Source organism: Equus asinus, chromosome 15 (genome assembly GCF_041296235.1).
Source record: "Equus asinus isolate D_3611 breed Donkey chromosome 15, EquAss-T2T_v2, whole genome shotgun sequence".
Taxonomy (NCBI): Eukaryota; Metazoa; Chordata; class Mammalia; order Perissodactyla; family Equidae; genus Equus; species Equus asinus.
In genome coordinates this window covers 29,882,632-29,901,348 of record NC_091804.1, presented here as the reverse complement: position 1 = coordinate 29,901,348, position 18,717 = coordinate 29,882,632, and the positions used below count along the sequence as shown (strand labels likewise).

General features: G+C 39.7%; 1 protein-coding gene across 9 annotated transcripts in view; it reads right to left on the bottom strand.

Annotated features, from left to right (window-relative positions):
- Positions 1 to 18,717, bottom strand: part of RALGAPB (Ral GTPase activating protein non-catalytic subunit beta) — a 90,624-nt gene that overhangs the window by 19,597 nt on the left and 52,310 nt on the right. For all 9 annotated transcript variants that reach the window (XM_014847187.3, XM_070485926.1, XM_014847188.3 and 6 more), the window contains 6 exons: positions 18,287 to 18,469; positions 16,688 to 16,839; positions 11,099 to 11,286; positions 8,415 to 8,521; positions 6,649 to 6,801; positions 4,224 to 4,433 (listed from right to left, as the gene is read on the bottom strand). In XM_014847187.3, coding sequence (XP_014702673.1) covers positions 4,224 to 4,433; positions 6,649 to 6,801; positions 8,415 to 8,521; positions 11,099 to 11,286; positions 16,688 to 16,839; positions 18,287 to 18,469 — 993 coding nt within the window. The remainder of the gene's footprint in view (positions 1 to 4,223; positions 4,434 to 6,648; positions 6,802 to 8,414; positions 8,522 to 11,098; positions 11,287 to 16,687; positions 16,840 to 18,286; positions 18,470 to 18,717) is intronic.

The following is an 18,717-nucleotide window of genomic DNA, read 5'->3' as shown; positions in this document are numbered from 1 at the left end:
ATGCATGGATACTGGTTCATCAATTTTAACAAATGTACCACACTAATGCAAGATGTTAATAATAGGGGAAACTGGGGAGTGGGGTGGGGAGGGGGAGAGGGTATATGGGAGCTCTCTGTCCTTTCTGCTCAATTGTTCTGCAAACCTAAAACTGCTTTAAAAAACGACGGCTATTAATTTTTTAAAATGCATTTTTTTGTTTTGTTTTCCCCTAATCCCTTATCTTCTTTGAGATCTGATCTTGCCCAACAAGATTTTGCCATCCATGGTATTTTTCAGGAACGCACCCACCAGAGATGGCAAGGATTACTCTTTTCTACATTAGCAAGGATTGTAAGCCTGGTCTTCTAGTCTGTTACATAACATTCCTAGCAAGGGCTGGGGCAACATCCTACAACCAAAGACACTAACATTTCTGCAAGGGAAACCGAAGAGTATTCACACTAAGTGAAATAAGTAAAGACTACAAAGAGCCTAGTGTTAATTCTGGTCAGATTTTGCCACTCAACGAATCTGCTACAAAAAAACTCCCGGTTTTCAGCTTTTATTTTGAAATCATGGATAATGAATTGTGGATCTACCTTTAGCATGCTGTAACAGACCTTGTAAGGCAAAGCTTCCAAATTTTCTTTTCTTTTTTGTGAGAAAGGCCCTGAGCTAACATCTGTTACCAATCTTTCTCTTTTTGTCAAAATCCATCTAAGATTGTCACTGGGCTAACATCTGTGCCAATCTTCCTCTATTTTATGTGGGATGCCACCACAGCGTGGCTTGACAAGCAGTGTTAGGTCTGCGCCTGAGATCCAAACCTGCGAGCCCCAGGCTGCCAAAGTGGAGCATACAAACTTAACCACTACACCACGGGGTCGGCCCCTTCTTCTTTTTTAAGTATGCTGCTTCATCAGCTTGTCCCCTTCTTTTTTTTTTTTTTGAGGAAGATTAGCCCTGAACTAACTACTGCCAATCCTCCTCTTTGTGCTGAGGAAGACTGGCCCTGAGCTAACATTCATGCCCATCTTCCTCTACTTTATACTTGGGACACCTACCACAGCATGGCTTTTGCCAAGTGATGCCACGTCTGCCACCCAGGATCCAAACCAGCAAACCCAGGGCTGCCGAATCAGAACATGCGCACTTAACCGCTGAGCCACCAGGCCGGGCTGGTCCCTGAATCATATTTTTAACTGGATATTACAGCTGCAGTCTTTAATTTCTGTACTTTTTTGTGTGGTGATCTTAGTTTTCTCATTTATTTCAAACATTTTATTGAATCTCTTATGGTTGTCTAATTAGAAGTCACATTACCTGTGAACTGTCTTCTTTCCAATGGTTTTTTACCTCTTATTTAGTTTCTTTTAATATTTCATTGATTTTCCTGGTTTTGACATTGTAGTATAGTTATGGTAAGATGTTACCAGTGGGAGAAACCTCTCTCTCTTTTTTTTGCAACTTTCTGTTAATCTACAATTATTTTAAAGTAAAGAAAAATTTCATTGACTAAAAATTCTCACTGTTAAATAGTGGTTAAGGTAGATACCCTTTGCCGCTGATTTTAACAGAGGGTCCTTCCAGTTTCTCACGGTCTGCCATTTAATGAGATCGACTTTACTGGTCCTGGTTAAGCTTTTGTTTTCTTGTTTTTTTTTTTTTAAATCAGAATGAATATTGTTCTACTGAATACTGATATATTGTTTTATTGATTGGTCTGCTAAGAGGATCAAATTACTTTCTTAATGGCTTTATTAATATTTCTCAATAGCTAACTCGCCTTGAGTTCCTAGGATAAATCTTACTTGGTTGTGGAAGGTAATTTGCTTAACATGCTGCTGCATTGAGTTTTACTAGCATTCTCCTTAATATTTTTGTACATAAAATCAAAAATAAGATTGGTTTATAGCTTTTTTTTATGTGTGCTGTCAGGTTTAAGTTATTAGAATGAGGTGCTAAGATTCATAAACCAGGTAACTTTCTGACTTTTTCTTATGTTCTCACACAGATGAGAAAAAAGCATGAGAATTATTTTCTAGAAAACTTAAAATTCTCAACTAGCATAGATAACATGAATGGAAAATTACTATCTCAGAGACAGTGCTATTAGGGCTCTTGTCTCCCTTCAGCTTAGGGGATGTAATAATTTTCTTCCAGTATATTTTTATCTACTGCTTCTATTCTGTTCAAATTTCTCCATTAGGAATATCACTAATCATTTGTAGGTTGTATCTTTGTTCCTTGTCTTCCATATTTGCCACTGTATTTCTCATTGTTTTCCTCTCTCCTCTTTTCTTCTACATTTTAAAAGAGTTTTTATGTTCATACTCCCCATCACCAACTCACTTTTCTACAACGTAAAATATCTTCCATCTATATGCTGAAATCCAAAATCAGCCAGCCATGTTCCCTGCTTTCCCAAAAAGTTAAACGACCTTTGATCAAGTAGATGCTAGGGAGTAAGGGCAGAGGATAACCTGTGCAATAAGCAACTTCTTGCCTGGCAATCTCAGTTGTGCTTTCCAAAAGAAAGAGGCCCTACTAAAATAACCAAGACAAAAAATAACAAATGTTGGAGAGGTGGTATAGAAAAAGGAACCCTCATACACTGCTGGTGGGAATGCAAACTGGTGTAGCCACTATGGAAAACAGTATGGAGATTTCTCAAAAAATTAAACAATAGAAATACCATATGACCCAGCCATCCCACTGCTGGGTATCTATCCAAAGAACTTGAAATTCAAAGAGATTTATGCATCTCTATGTTCATCACAGCATTATCCACAATAGCCAAGATGTGGAAGCAACCTAAGTGCCCATCAAGTGATGACTGGATAAAGAAGATACGGGATATATACACAATGGAATACTCCTCAGACATAAAAAAGGATAAAATCGTCCCATTCACAACAACATGGATGGACCTCAAGGGTATTATGTTAAGTGAAATAAGCCAGATAGAGAAAGACAAACTCTATATGACTCCACTCATATGTGGAAGATAAGCAAATACATGGACAAATAGAACAGATTAGTGGTTATCAGGGGAAAGGGAGCTGGGGGGTGGGCACGAAGGATGAAGTAGTGCACCTATAATATGAATGACAAATAATAATGTACAACTGAAATTTCACAAGGTTGTAAACTATCACAACCTCAATAAAAAAAAATCTGAGGGAAAAAAAAGAGAGAGGCCTTAGTACAAACCCCAAATCCACCACAGGCAAGCTATTTCACATTTTTGAGCCTCTGTCTCCACATCTGTAAAATAGGGATAGCACCACTTTCCTTGTAAAATTGTTTTAAGGATAATGGAATTAGGAATAATGGCAATATTCACCTTACAAGCTGGCTTACTTTGTGTTAAGTACTACACGAAGCACCTTACACAACCACAATGAGATGGATACCTTTATAATCCCCATTTTTTTTATAGATGAGGAACTAAAACTCAGAAAAGTAGGGCAACTTGGCCAAAACCATCTAGCTGGTAAGTAGTGATGCCCGGACACAAACCTAGATAGTCTGGTCTCATCTTGGAAACTGTACAACTTCAGAAGCGCCTAGGGGGCTGGGCTGGTGGCGCAGCAGTTAAGTGCACACGTTCTGCTTCAGCGGCCCGGGGTTCACCGGTTCAGATCCCAGGTAGCGGACATGGCACCGCTTGGCATGCCATGTTGTGGCAGGCGTCCCACACATAAAGTAGAGGAAGATGGGCACGGATGTGAGCTCAGGGCCAGTCTTCCTCAGCAAAAAGAGGAGGACTGGCAGTAGTTAGCTCTAGGCTAATCTTCCTCAAAAAAAAAAAGAAATGCCTGGTTCACAAATACTTCCTCCTTTTTAAAAGTGGCATGAAAGAGCAGAGCCAACTGTAGCCCATACTTTTAGTAATAGATTTTACTAGGGGAAGATTTTAACATTCCTTTTCTAATTATCTGTAGATTTCACTTATATATCTAACAGGGGTCCTACATTACCCAAGAAAATTCAGAGCTGGAGGTATTATCAAAGCAGTCTCCCCAGAAAGAACTCTGAAAGCATTCACAGGACCGACTGTCAAGGACTCGTATAGTAACCTGCAGCACCACAGAATCTCATTTACTTGCATGCAGAGCTTAAGATTTAATCAGGTTTTTCTTTCTTAATTACCTCTAGCCTCATAAAAATGTTTTAGCTATCATCAGCTGAATGTTAATTTATGAATATATATTCTCATAAAAGTTTAAGAAAGTTACCTTCAATGCTTCTAAGGACAAAAACCCAAAGTGTGAAAGGAAAAGGCGTGCTGTTTGGAATTCCTGGGCTGGAGGTGGGGGCTTACAATCCGTAATCGGATCAGGAAAACTTCTCTTCTGCAATGCTTCTTCACTTTGTTGTTCGAGGTGTATTTCATAAGCAATCTGCTGGGCCATGCCATTCCTTAATTTTTCATGTCTCTCTTCCAACTGAAATAAACCAAATATTTCATTTTTGGTGAATTATTATAAAAGTAATAGGATTAATCTTATTTTAAAATGAAAATAAAGCTACATGCAACAAAGTAAATGAAGATAATTTTCAGTGATCGAGTTTCAATTCAATACAGAGTATGCAACCAAGCAAACATGTTTCAACATTAAAACAAACACCAAAAAAGTTCCCGTATAGCCTCAACAATCACTCCTTCATCTCCTTGCTATAAATGAAACCATCCTGTATCTGCTTCCTTTCTAGCAGGCAAGAAAAATGGAAGAGTTGTTGCTCTCACGCGCCCTTCCAGATCAGTGTCTACCTTCATCCTGCAGTGACCCCCCTCATGTTTTGGTCCATATGGATTACTCCACTACATTCTCAGGAACTCCCGCTGACCCCTCCACACTTCCCTTCCGATCAATCCTAGTTAAAACTTCATCCTCTTTGGTGAGCAATGATCCTTCTAACAGCCTGGCCTCTATTTCTACAACTTCCTCAACTTTCACAACTTTGGCCATCCATGAGCACATTTTGTACCTCAGATGCGCTGTACTTTCAAGAGCTACAATTCTGAAATTCCCTTCTCTAATCACAAACCCCCTTCCTGCAGCTCTCCCATGGCTTCACTCCCCGAGCAGTGCTGTCTCTTCAGTGTGAGGCATTCAATTCCTCCCTGTATTTTCCCAGGCCATTAGCTTCCTTCTGGCTTCATCTACTTCCCAACCAAGCCTAGACCCCCAAATCTAACACCTTAATACCTTCTCCTAAGCATATAAATGCCTGTCTTTCCTTATTCTTCTGTATTCTCACCTCTGTCAACCTCCATTCCATTCAAATTTTTTACATATGCCTCCAGATCCCAAGGACTTTTGAAGAAAGTCAGCAGAGTAAGTTAAGTAACTTCACTACAAATAATGTTACTTAACCTCAGGTGAGCTGCCTGGCAATTTTAAGACCCATTTTTGATTCAACGCTTTGTTCATTGCTAAGAACTAAGATTAAAGTTTACATAAGCTCCTTCAATTTCCCTCCTTTCTACCTTTAAATGTCTTCGAATCTTCACCTACACTCTCCTCTCCTGTCTTACCAGAAGTATCCCTTTTCTAGACACAATCACACAGACTCTTGACCCTAGTGCCTCCAAGGCCTTACTCTATTACTTGTCATTTCCCCCAGTCCATCTTACAGTGTTAGCAGATACAGACCACTCTCCACTGGTTCCTTCCTTTCAACCTCTAAGCATGTTCATACTCTTCCCATCCTTGAATTAAAAAAAAAAGAAAAGAAAAAACTAGTCTTGCTTTTCTCAGTGAGGTCATTTCCTCACACTATTATCCACTCTGTACCCTTCCCTTTACTGCTAACAGTGTAGTTTAGATTCACTGCCTCTCACTAACCATTCACTACCCAGCCCCTTATATTCTGCCCCTCACTTTAACACTCTGGAACCTGCTATCAAAGGTCACCTACAATTTCATGCCCCCTCCTCTTAGCGCCCCTTCTCCCTGATCTCACTAGCACTTAATAGTGCAGGCGGCTTCTACTCTTGCCCTTCTGCTCTCTCAGGCCCTGACGGACCTCTGTCCCCCATCTCTTAAAATTCTTCTCTCATGACCTAAGATACCAGTGACTTCATCCAATTATCTAAATTAATCTAAAGCCAAATAAATTTTTCCTGTCTTTCCAAACCTGTCCTCTTCATAACGTTCATACTTCCGTAAATGGCACCGCTATCTTCCTTCTCACTCAAACTCAAAATCTAAAGTTCTCTGGCTCTTTTCCTTCCCTCAGCAATTCGAGACTACCTGGGTCTACGTCTACAATACATTCCATATATTTAAACTTCCACTATCAATGAGGTAGTCCTTCCTTTCCCTTGCCTGGACTGTCCTAACAGTCTCTGAATTGGTCTCCCTTTTCCAAATATCCTCCACTAGCATGTGATCATCTCACCACACTACTGAGATTACCATAGACCAGCCGAGACAGCTCAGCGACACCTCTCTCTAAGAGACACGTAATTACTTTCAATCAGCCACAATCTATACTTGCCTTACTACGTGGTAACCTCTCAGATAACAGAGATCCAGGTCATCTTATGAATCGCTTCTAATAACACTAAAAGAAAGGCAGTGTCTTGCCCATGGAAGTTGTTTAAGAATGTTTTTAGTCATTCCCTTAACAAGAGCTAACAATAATTTTTCTTACTTCCTCAGTGACGATTTCATGCAAATCTGGAATGCTTAGATCTGCTTTCACAAAAGGAATCTTATCCACTTCTTCTGGAAATGGTCGATGTTTCACAGTATATTTAAATCCAACATCATTTTTAGGAACTGGACGAGGTTCAGGCACAAAAAGCTGTTAAAACAAACAACATTATATTTATTACTCCTAGTGTCATCTATAACAACCACGTATTTCCCTGGTCTCTTAGATGCCTGTGTTTCCCCAGGATTACATAACACAGAAACTCAGTAAGAATCTGCAGATACTACTGCTAACAGTAAAGGTAAACAGTCTAGTGTATTCTATTTTTAGAAAAATGTTCTTTTCCAGAAAACTTATTCTAGATTTTGTGACTGATAAATGGGGTTGTGAATCCCAGTACTCCAGGCCTGAATCTTCCATATTAATGGGAAGCCAACAGATAAGGCATTTCAGAGCTTAAGCCTCAAACTCCCTTCTTTCCCAAGTGCTCTCAAATCATTCCATATAATGAAGCACAAGTTTAGGCACACTGGGCATCTCTAGACAGTGAGTTTAATTAGAACCGTAGCTGGCTTAATTGAAAGAATATGGGCACAGAATCTAAGTCTTCATGGCTCCAAATCCCTGCTCTAATATATATTAGTTGTGTGGCCTCCGTTTTCACATGTGAAAAATGGAAAAAAACCCAACACAAGATTGTTGTAAGGATTAAATAAAATACATATGAAACATATTAAACCACCACCAAGTTCTAGTTCCTTTCCTGATCTCCTTCCTCCTCAGTCTTTGATGCTAACTTAGTGGCTTACAGTGCTGCTGACAGAATATGATGTGCATGATGCCACCAAGAGAAAATAGAAGTGTGCTCCTCATAGCGTAATAAACATATCTCATCTAACAGAGACATCTAGGATTTTAAGTGATTTTAGACACACGCTCCAATTTTGCAGGTGTCTCTTAAATGCTGGTAAAATTTTATTGGCACGTTTTAAAGATTTTTAGTAACGTAAGTAAAAGCTTACTATGTGATAAGTGAAAACAGCAGTATACAAATATGACTCAAATTCTATTTAAGTGTTATTGTGTATAGAAAGGAAAGACTGGAAAGAAATCCACTAAAATATTAACAGTGCGATCTACTTTTGGAGATTGAGAAAACAGGTGATTTAAAATTTCTTCATTATTTGAATTTTCCCACTTTCTCCCATGAGGAAATTTTATTCACATAATTACAAATGTTATAAAGTAAATAAACTATGCCAAAACAAAAGAAGATTTTATTAAATTATACAACACATTAAAAAAATTACAGAGACTATTACCAATTATACAAGAATAAATCATATGAAACAATTTGAAACTAAGTCCTATTGCCAGAGTCATCAAAGGTCCAGCCAAGTTTTTTTTCACATATGGCATGTACCTGAGTTTTATTATATTTAACATTGCATGAAAAAAATTGGGCCCACTGTTCAGAACAGTAGTTCTCAATCATAAGTGGATGTCAGAATTACCTAGGAAGCTCTTTGAAAATACACCTGCCTTGAACATGTCTTTAAAGAGTAATTCAGTGGATCTGAAATTCTAAGCTTCTAAGACAATACTGATGTGAACCCACTGACTGAGAATCTGGCTAGGACCAAAAATATTTATTTTATCTGTGATTTTTGTTGAAATGTTATTTAACTTTTAAATCATAACACACACATGCACACACAATCACATTCACTCCCAGTCACTTCTCTGTAGCTTCTGATGGATACCTTCTGATTTGCTTTTGCTCCTCTGGGTAAAAGGCAAAGTTGTTGTGCCCAAGCAAGTCTTCCAGACATTCCCCGGACCAGCACAGTGACAGAGGGGAAAAAATCATCTAGAATAAAATGTTGGTGTAAAAGTTTTTATTTCAGACAACCACCGCTCAAAATACACCTATTGTCAACTGGAGAGCCTCTAATAATCAAAGCCCTAGCACAGTGTCATCCTTTGTGTACCACCTCTGTGGTTTCTGCCATACCCATGTACAATAAGAACTATTATCTTACTTTCTATCAACCACTTTCTTTACTTTTTTTTGAAACAAATTTATTTTAAAAGGAAATTGTATATCTCTACTTTAAATGAGAAACCATGAACTTTGGTGTGCTAATTATCTATTTTTTAAACACATGTTTAAAAGCACATAATGTTCACTAACATATTGGCTAACATCATCTCACAGACCTCCAGTGGTACACATAAACATTTTTGGGAAACACTGTCCTGGCAAATACTGTTGGAAACGACCTAAGCACAGGAAGACAGCCTGGGTGCTGGCAGGGCTAATGTTACATTCACCCATGCCTTTCTGTACCTGCTGTCCACCACAGGATGGCACTGTTCCATCCCAGCAGAAGTTCAGGGGCAGGAAGAAGGGACGTAAAGAACTCAGGATGTACTTCCCGAGTGACCCAGATCCTTCTTATTCCCTTTCGTCTCTGGTGTGGGAGTTGAACTTGCTCAAATGTCTCTCCCTCACTTCCTCTGTTATTAGCCATACAATGAACTATTAAAATGTCCTTGTGAATCCACAAATTCCAATTGTTTATCTTTTTGGTAGACTTCCAATGCAATAAAATTACTTGGAATGAGAGTAGGGGAGTCCTAAAAGTCTGGAAAAGGGTTAACACTTACCCCGGGAAACCCGGAGGGGATACTGGAATTTTACAGACTCCTTAGCAGGTGGCTTGGGAGTAGGAGGCCAGAAGAATCATGAATAATAGGTACAAGCCAGGAAAGAAAGTCAAGCAAGCCCTACGTCTGGGGTAGAGGAGGAAGAGGTGCCTGCAGGAAAGACGGGACCACCACGTTGGAGTTGGGCAATAATAAAAGGCCCCATCTATTTCATAGTAAAGTCATTGTATTTTACCAAAACATAATGGAAACCCGTGATGGCATTCATTCATCCCTGAACTACGAGGAAATGTCTCACTTTCATTCTGTGAATTTAGAAGACCCTACTCATATATGCTCAAAATAATTTGCATGGGACTCTAATACCCTGTTCACCTTTGCAAAGGTAAGAAGGCAAGTCTTTAAATAATGAGGAAAATCCTATCACTGTGCTGCAAAGATAACAGAAAATTTGGATTCTAGTCCCTTCACACTGTATACTTCTCAAGTGACTCTGGACAAGTCACATACCTTCTCTGAGCCTCAGTTTCTTCACCTGTAAATGAGGGAATTGTATACTAGGTGGTTCCCTAAGGTCCCTTTATGTCCTCCCACAGATTCTGTAATCTTCACCTTCCTTCACCTTCCCAGCAGTAAGGATCTCTCTAAGAACATGCTTCCTTTACAAACTGGCTGATTCCAATCACCATCAGGAAAAAGTGTACTGTGAGTAGTCTGGGTTACAGTGGTAATCACATGCCTTGAGATGGTCTATAACTGGGGGAAAGGAGAGGAGGAAAATGGTACACATTGTGTCAATGGAAAATCACTGAAGGGTTTTCAGGAGGGCACTGGCATGATCAGATCTGTATCTGAAGATGAATACTATAGTGGCAGCAAGTAGGATGGAGGTAAGGGTAAACAAATTTTGGAACTGGAAGGTGCGGGGAGAGGGGATCAGATTATGTAGGAAGCAACTGCAATAACCTAGGTGAGAAATAATAAGGTCCTGGGGCTGGCCTGGTGGCATAGCGGTTAAGTTCGCATGCTCCGCTTTGGTGACCTAGGGTTCGCCAGTTCAAATCCTAGGTGCGGACATATGGACCGCTTATCAAGCCATGCTGTGGTAGGTGTCCCACATATGAAGTAGAGGAAATGGGCACGGATGTTAGCTCAGGGCCAGTCTTCCTCAGCAAAAGGAGGATTGGCGGCAGTTAGCTCAGGGCTAATCTTCCTCAAAAAAAAAAAAGAAGAAGAAATAACAAGGCCTTGCATTTGGATGTACAGGAAGGGATACAGAGGAAAGGAAAGATATAGTAGTCACCAGGAAGACGGAAACTTGGAAACCAATTACTTAAGGGAGAAAACAGAGGGGAGCAGGCAAATATGACTCCTCAAATTTCCAACCTGTTTGGGTGGCACCAATAACTGAAAGAGAACAACAGGGGGTGAGGGGCAAGATCTGAAGTTCAAGAGGGAAGGAAGAGTGACAATAATTTTTATACCCAGTAAACCACAGAAAATATCCCACTAAAATAAACTTCTTATAAAACTAGAGTTCTTCTCCAATATTTCAGACACACATAAAGAGCCTCTAAAACAGTCTATTTAATATGTATATTCCATTTTCTGACCCTCTATTTTTTAGTCGCTATTATCCCACAGCTAGAAGTCTTTTTGACAAATGCAAAATTACTTAGAACTTGCAGTCTTTCCTTCCCTGATCTTGGGAACAGCTTGCTGGAACCGATGAACATGTGATTTAGAAGAGGAGAAGGCCCAAAGTGCTGAAACTTACTCTGTTCATTTCCAAGAGGTTGCTCCAGCATTGCCAGGATGACACTGTTATCCAGGACAAAGTACCGGAAACTATGCTTGTTTATGGTTGGCAGCCTGGAGTATTTAATCAAAGTGGTCTCATTCACCAGACTACAAGGAGAGGCAGGACCACTGGGAGAAGGAAACGCGCCAAGCAACTGCATTATACTATGGAGAATGGAAAAGATAACAGTTAATGCCCAAAGGAAATCTTAAGTTTACCTCATGCATCAATGTGTCTTTCTGCTATTTTGAATTTTAATTGACCACAGCCACACTTCTACTTCGCAGGTCAGATTTACTCCCTGTAGTAGATGCTGTGGTGAGCTATCCAGATTTGCCCTTCCAAGACTGATTCATTCCCCTAGATGCAAACAGATGGCGGTCCCAGCTTTCAGCTGAGTCCATCTCCAGGACTTGCCCTCAGTCACAAGAACCACCTCAGCCAAGATCACAGCTTTCCCCTGAGAGAGCCAGCATCCAGTGAATTGTTGATGCAGGGGTATTAAGTCCCAGCCCCCTTGCCCCAACTTGAGAGAACTCTGAAGGGTCAATCCAGCTCCATAGCTCTTGGTTGCAACTGCATCACAGTTTAGTTCCCTCTGCTCAATCCCACATCCTTCATTTCCCCCATAGGGACTGATCCCGAGAGCACTTTCCAATAAACTCCTTGCAAGCAAATCTCTCTCTCAGAGTCTACTACCCAGGGAACCTGACTAACCACACTTTCAAATCATGAAGCTGCTAAGGATATATTTAAAACTTTTGTGTGCTTCAGGTTTCAGAAGTATGCTAGCCAAAGCATTCTAGACCTAGAAAAGGACCCAAAGATCAGCCAAACCCCTTCAATTTTTCAGATGAGGAAACTCAGGCTCAGAAGAGATAAGTGATCATTTAGAGACTGGAAACCAGGGCCTCCTGCCTTCTCACTGTGTGGCCATGAGTGGACAGCCTCATTTTACAGATAAGGAACTTGATGCAGTAATAGTTACATCTCACAGAAATGTAGTAATTATTAAATGAGAATATACAGGCAAAAAAATGCTTTGTAAACAGGAATTCAACTGATCAAGACTTAACATTCAGAAATGTTTATATCCATAGATATTTCCACACATTCACTGAATAATAACATATACAGCACTTACCATGTCCCAGGCACTGATCTAAGCACTTTTCACACACTATTTTATTTAGTTATTATAACAACCCTATCATAACAACCCAAGTGCCATTATTATTCCCATTTTACAATGAAGAAACTAAAGCACAGAGAGAATTATCTAGTAATGAAAACATAAAGATTTTATCTTGTGGTTCTAATATCACCTGACCCTTCATATGCAACTCATTTGGAAAACTAATATTCCCAACACCACTTTGATGATCTCAATCCTGAGCTTCAGTGGCCTCTTTCTCTTTCATTCTAATGCTTGAACCCAAACATCTCTGATAATGGACAGCAACAACGCTCAACAGATATTTTCCTTCCATTCTGTCGCCTCCTAGGAGGAGGATTATCTAAGAATTTCACAGACCAGGAGAATCTGATGATTAGCTCAGGCCTAAGGATTTGTGGAAAATAGGCAAAATACCAGGAGACCAGCAATGGGAAAACGTGGCTTTGGTTTTCTAAAATGGGACAGAGATGAATGCCCCAAAGCATATAGACCACGTGAGCATGTTGTGTTCCATGCAAGATTCTAAGACATTACCAAATAGGTTGCTAGCAAGGGAATAGGTCACTATGATCAAATCACAGCAGCCTAACCACATTTTCTCTTCTTGATAGTGACTACACTGGAAAGGCAGAGAAATAGTTCTGAAATCAACACACGCAAGTATGTGACAGTGTACCCATTATAAACTTGTAGACAAGATTTAAAATTCACTGTGAACCTGAAGGGAGTCTACCTCTGTTCAATATATATATATATATTTTGGTGAGGAAGATTGGCCCTGAGCTAACATCTGTGTCATCAGTCTTCCTCTATTTTGTATGTGGGATGCCGCCACAGCATGGCTTGATGAGCAGCGTGCACCTAGGATCCAAACCCACGAACCCCAGGCTGCTAAAGCGGAGGGCACGAACTTAACCACTATGCCACTGGGCCCACCCCTCTATTCAATATTTTTATCAGTATCTTTGATTAGGACACACAGGACAGGTTCATTAAATCTTCAGTTGACCAAAAGTTGAGCTACAGAGTTAATCTATCAGAGTAAGAGTTGGGATTCTAAAAAATCTTAAAAGACTAAAAATAATGAGGTAAATCTTACATAAAGAGATTCCAGATTTAAATGTAAAGTTCTGTAAATTATATCCAAATACTCCCAAACAAATAAGTAAGGATGAGAAAGACAGACGGAAGGTAAATGTGTGAAAGAAGACTCAAAAGATTTTAGTTGACTTAACGCAAATCACAGGTTCTCAAAAACCCAATGCAGTCTCCAATACATTTTAATGAAAATGCAATATTCTAGAGTTTAAAGGTCACCGGACCCCATCTACTAGCATATTATACTCAGTAAATGACCTTTAAGAGGTACATAGTCAAACCTATGCCCATTGGGAGGAGAATGACCAGGATGATAAAGGTACTTGAATCCTGTCATATGAAAAACAGCTGAAGGTACTGGCAGAAATGACTCAGAGAGAACATGAGCATTGTCTTTAGACATTGCTACTGCTTGGATTTCACTACCAAAAGTTTGAATCAGGACCAACAGGTAAAAGTTAAAGTGGGACAGCTTTTAGCTCAATGTAAACATCAAGTTTTTAATAATTAAAATGAAATGGGCAACCTTGGGGGTTAGAGTATCCCAAAATTAGAGAGTAAACAACTTGGTAAACATGTCTTAAAGGCAACTTAAGCAGAAGGGCTGCCGAAATGACTCCCCAACATTCTAATTCTGAACTTATATTTATATATATATTTTTAGATATATTTACTTTTATAAATATATTTATAGTTATATATATATATATATATATATATATAAAAAGGGAAAAAACCCAACCAGCCAATCTGCACTCCATAATTGTCTACTGTACGCTCAGCACTGTTTGGGGTGTGAAGAGGGAAACATGCCTCTCTCCAGGTTGAGGGGACAACACTAGCACATACCGAATATAATCAGGTATGATCATGACAGTATAGAATGCCATGCTCTGCGGTAGGGTCAGACTGAACGAGCATAGAGGTGCAGAAAAGAGTCATCATTCAGAAGCAGAATAACCAAAGAAGGTCCCACAGAGGTAGCTAGATTTGATATATACACTGAACAGTGGAGGATGTGGCTGAGGGGGAAGAGGGAAGTCCTGAAACCCAGGGGAGGTACATAGACAGGTATGAGCATGCCCAGTTCACAACCACAAGTGGCCTGCCAGGCCTGACTATGGCAGAAGGGATGTGCTGGGAAAGATGAGACAGTTCGAGTGGGGACAGAATAAGGAGGGCCTTGAAAACAAGACAAAGAAGTTCACACAACATGGCAGGAAACAGAGATCTATTCAGTTTTCAATTCAACTCAAGCAGTGGAATTAAAATAGTGCCTACGGATAACGAGTTGAGCAATAGAACGCAAGATGAACAACCAGAAAGGTAAGAAACTGAAAACAGGGAAATCAGGAAAGAAGTGACAAGGGTCTGGAGTAAGATACTATCTGAGGTGAGAGGGGTTGGAGGAAATACTTTCAAAAGTCAAGTCCACTGGGCTCAGTCACTGGCTTCATGTAGGGAATGACAGATAAAGCAGAAATAAATAAAAAAAAAAAACCAAAGTTCTATGTTTGTATAACTGGAAAACAGCAGTGATACTGACACAAAGCTCTAATTGTGAGGGAACAAAGAAATTTGGTTTTGGACATGTTTCATGATAACAGCACTCTTCACAGGGCACTGTTCAAGACGGTAAACTGGAGATACCCTTTGTGGATTTACCAGCAGGGACGAGACAGATGAGCCATCTAGGTAACTACTGGCTAGGTTTGGGGTAAGCATCCCAGGGCTCTCTACTCATTCTGAGTACATATCCAATCCTCACTGCCAATTATACTCCGATAGGAATAGCCCATCCAGGGTAGGATGAAGCCAACTTATTTCTGTATAATGCAGACTTCCTAGTAAGAAATGTCCTGCCCCTTTCTCTCCATATCCTTCTTAATCTTTGAAGTCCACATCAAGTCTTAGTTCTTTTATAATTCTTTTGAGTCTACTCCTGCCCACACATGGTCTTTTCTCTGAACTTTTATTATTTCTAGTACTCATTCACATTTTTCCTTACTTTTTAGCTATTAGCCAAACCTCCACAAAGTCACCAAAACCCCGCATTAGCATAGTGAGCAGGACTAAACTAAAGCAAGTATGCTTCTAAAATTTGACTGGATGACCTTAAGCCCATGAGGAACAGAAATAAATCCAACTTTATGGTGCACACCCTAAGTTATCAACAGACCACTGAACTCACAAAAGATTCTGGCATCTTGGTAAGGGCTGATTTACACGCAAATCTTCAAGCAATCTTGCCTGCTACTTTACTTAAAAAGACCAAGATGAGCCAACCCAGAAAGACCTGACATTTCTTCCTGCTTTTATGTTTTTCCAGGTTTTCATCACATTTATCCCTTCATAAGCCCCATCTTTCCATCTGTATTGATTCTACCTAATCTTCTCCATTTACCTCTTCCTTTCAGTCCATAAATGTGCCTAAACTGCCTTCCTTCACTCCTTCTACTCTTCTCACAAACTCTCTCAGCTCTCTTGGGTACTTTTTCAAGGTATCAACCCGTCTCCGTCCCTTCGCTAACAAAATGCTTGAAACAGGAATCTTCTCTTGCTGCCTTAACCACTCAGTAATCTGGCTAACAGCTCAAACTTTACCTATCCTCTAAGAGGCAAGGCCAATGTCATTTTCCCTAGGAATCTTACTTTGATTTTCCCTTATCTGGAAGCATTCATTTCCTCCTTCCAACTCTCCAGCATTTTATTTGTATCTCTTCTCTTAGAGCACGTCTTTTCCACCTAATATCACAGTTATTTGCATTCATATCTTATCTTCCCTATTGAATAAGAAGTTCTTTGAGGGTGGTGATTGAATCTGATTTATCTTTATGATCCTACTTCCAGTATAAGAAGGATTTCATAAATCTTGGCTGAATGAACCTGTAACATGTAATATAAAATAGCGTAGCAAAGAATATAGACCATTGACCTAGAGCACAGGAAACCTGATAGTGTGACTACAGACAGATCCCGTCTCTGGACTTAGTCATCAAAGTGAAAGGGTGGAGTAAGTCTATCCAAGATCCGTTCTAGTTCTAATATGATGACTTGAATTAACATCAACCACCATGAAAAAACAAGAACCAAACTCTCAGCCCCAAGTTCCTGGTTTCTTTTGGTCCAAAAAAACAAGACATTTTCTTTTCCATTTTATTTCTGGAGAAAAAGTATCCTCAAAGGGTTGTGTCACTTAATGTTAACAATCGGGGATGAGACGAAACAACAAGGATCACAGGTAGCCCATCTAATTCCTAGGCACAATCCCTGTGCAGTCACTTTCATACCATGTTAGGGTGGCTTCGGCAGCATCCTTTACCCTCATAGATGCAGGGTTTGGCTCCTTATCTCCTTTGTACTTGACCTCTTGCTCACTGTTCTTGGACTTACTTCCTGAAATACCCAGTTCCACAATCTCCAGTACTTCCTTAAGACAGTCCTAGAAGCAGGAAAGGCAGATCAGTTTTTGTAATACACTTAGAAGAGGAGAAGAATATACACCAAAATGCTAATAATGGTTCTGTTTTGGTGATGGGGCTCTAGTTTCTCATCTTCTTTAACAGGTATATGTTAATTTCATAATAATATTATAAACTTTGCCTCCCCTAATTTCTCTTTAAAACTAGTGTTCAGAGAGTTAGATAATAATGATAAATTCAATTCAATTTTATCAGTCACAATTCTTTAAAATTACCATGTACTGTAAATCATGAAAGCCCAAGAGAAAGAGATGTAACAGAAATTCACTTAAACCTGGATGGTTTAAAACATATTAGATTATCCAAAGGGAAGTTCATCAGTTATTGACATTTTTAAGCAATTTCTGGTACCATAACTTTAGAAGCCATAATGAAAATGACTAAGACTTAATTGACAGTATTATTTTTAAAACTATAAAGCTCTCTACAAATATCTAATGAGCCTGATATCTTGTCTTTTTTTTTTTATTTTTTTTATTGAGTTATTGATAGGTTACAATCTTGTGAAATTTCAATTGTACATTAATGTTTGTCAGTCATGTTGTAGGTGCACCACTTCACCCTTTGTGCCCACCCCCCACCCCACCTTTCCCCTGGTATCCACTAAAATGTTCTTGGTCCATAGTTTTAAATTCCTCACTGATATCTTGTCTTTTATTTACACTGTGAATTCTTTATAACTGCCTGCCTCCCCATAAGAAAGGTATTACATGGAACAATGCCAGGGAAAGCAGCCTAGGTATCTGTGTCTACATGAAGATGGAGAAATGTGTGTGATATGAAATTTCTTAGATACAAGCAATCTTTAAAGACAAGCTGTGCTCTAGGTTTGCAGCCTGGCTATCAACTGCCCCCCCCCTTTTTTCCCCCTTTTTCTCCCCAAAGCCCCCCGGTACATAGTTGTATATTCTTAGTTGTGCGTCCTTCTAGTTGTGGCATGTGGGATGCCGCCCCAGCATGGCTTGATGAGCAGTGCCATGTCCGCACCCAAGATTCGAACCAGCGAAACCCTGGGCCACTGCAGTGGAGTGCGCGAACTTAACCACTGGGCCATGGGGCCAGCCCCTCAACTGCCCTTCTTGGTGTGATGAAGGATGACCAAAGTGCCTACTGGCCACCTCAAGGCTACCATCCTTTCAAGAAAGAACACTCTTGATAGTTCAGATAAATTAGTCGAGACCTCATCTTTCAAAAGAACTTCTCTATGACTTAATTTGCAAACGAATATAAGCACAATGACCGTTTTTAAGTTGTGCTCAAAACGACAAGTGTTCTACAGAAATATAACAAGCATGTTGGGTATAAAGTATGCAGTATTGTATTTAAATTTAGATATTCTCTTTTAAAAGACATTTCCCAGTATACATTTTTGTTTCTATTTACTGTTTAAAGATCTAGTAAACTAACCTTTTCATCAAGCATATCAGGGTGCTCTGTAAGCCAGACACAGAGACACTGAAAAGCGGCCACTATCATGGAGTGCAGATCCCGGGAGTGAAAAGGAGCTGGCCGACTACACTGGTACACAATATAGCTGCATATGGAACTGATGGCTCGCTTCCGGTCTCCTGAGTCAACCATCACCTTCACCTAAGCATATTCATATGGGGAACATAGTTAGCTGGGAAACATTGTACCAATTTCAAAGCATCTGTACTGAAGCCCAGCCTTTCTGAGAATGTGACACACCACTGGAAGCCTTGCTTTTTAAAATATTATTTATATAGAGGAACAGAATATTTCAGATGTACTATCATACAATACTCTATAAAAATAGAGGACATTTTTCAAACACTAAAGCAGTATTTCCTTTCAGCATACTTTTTCATGCCCTAAAA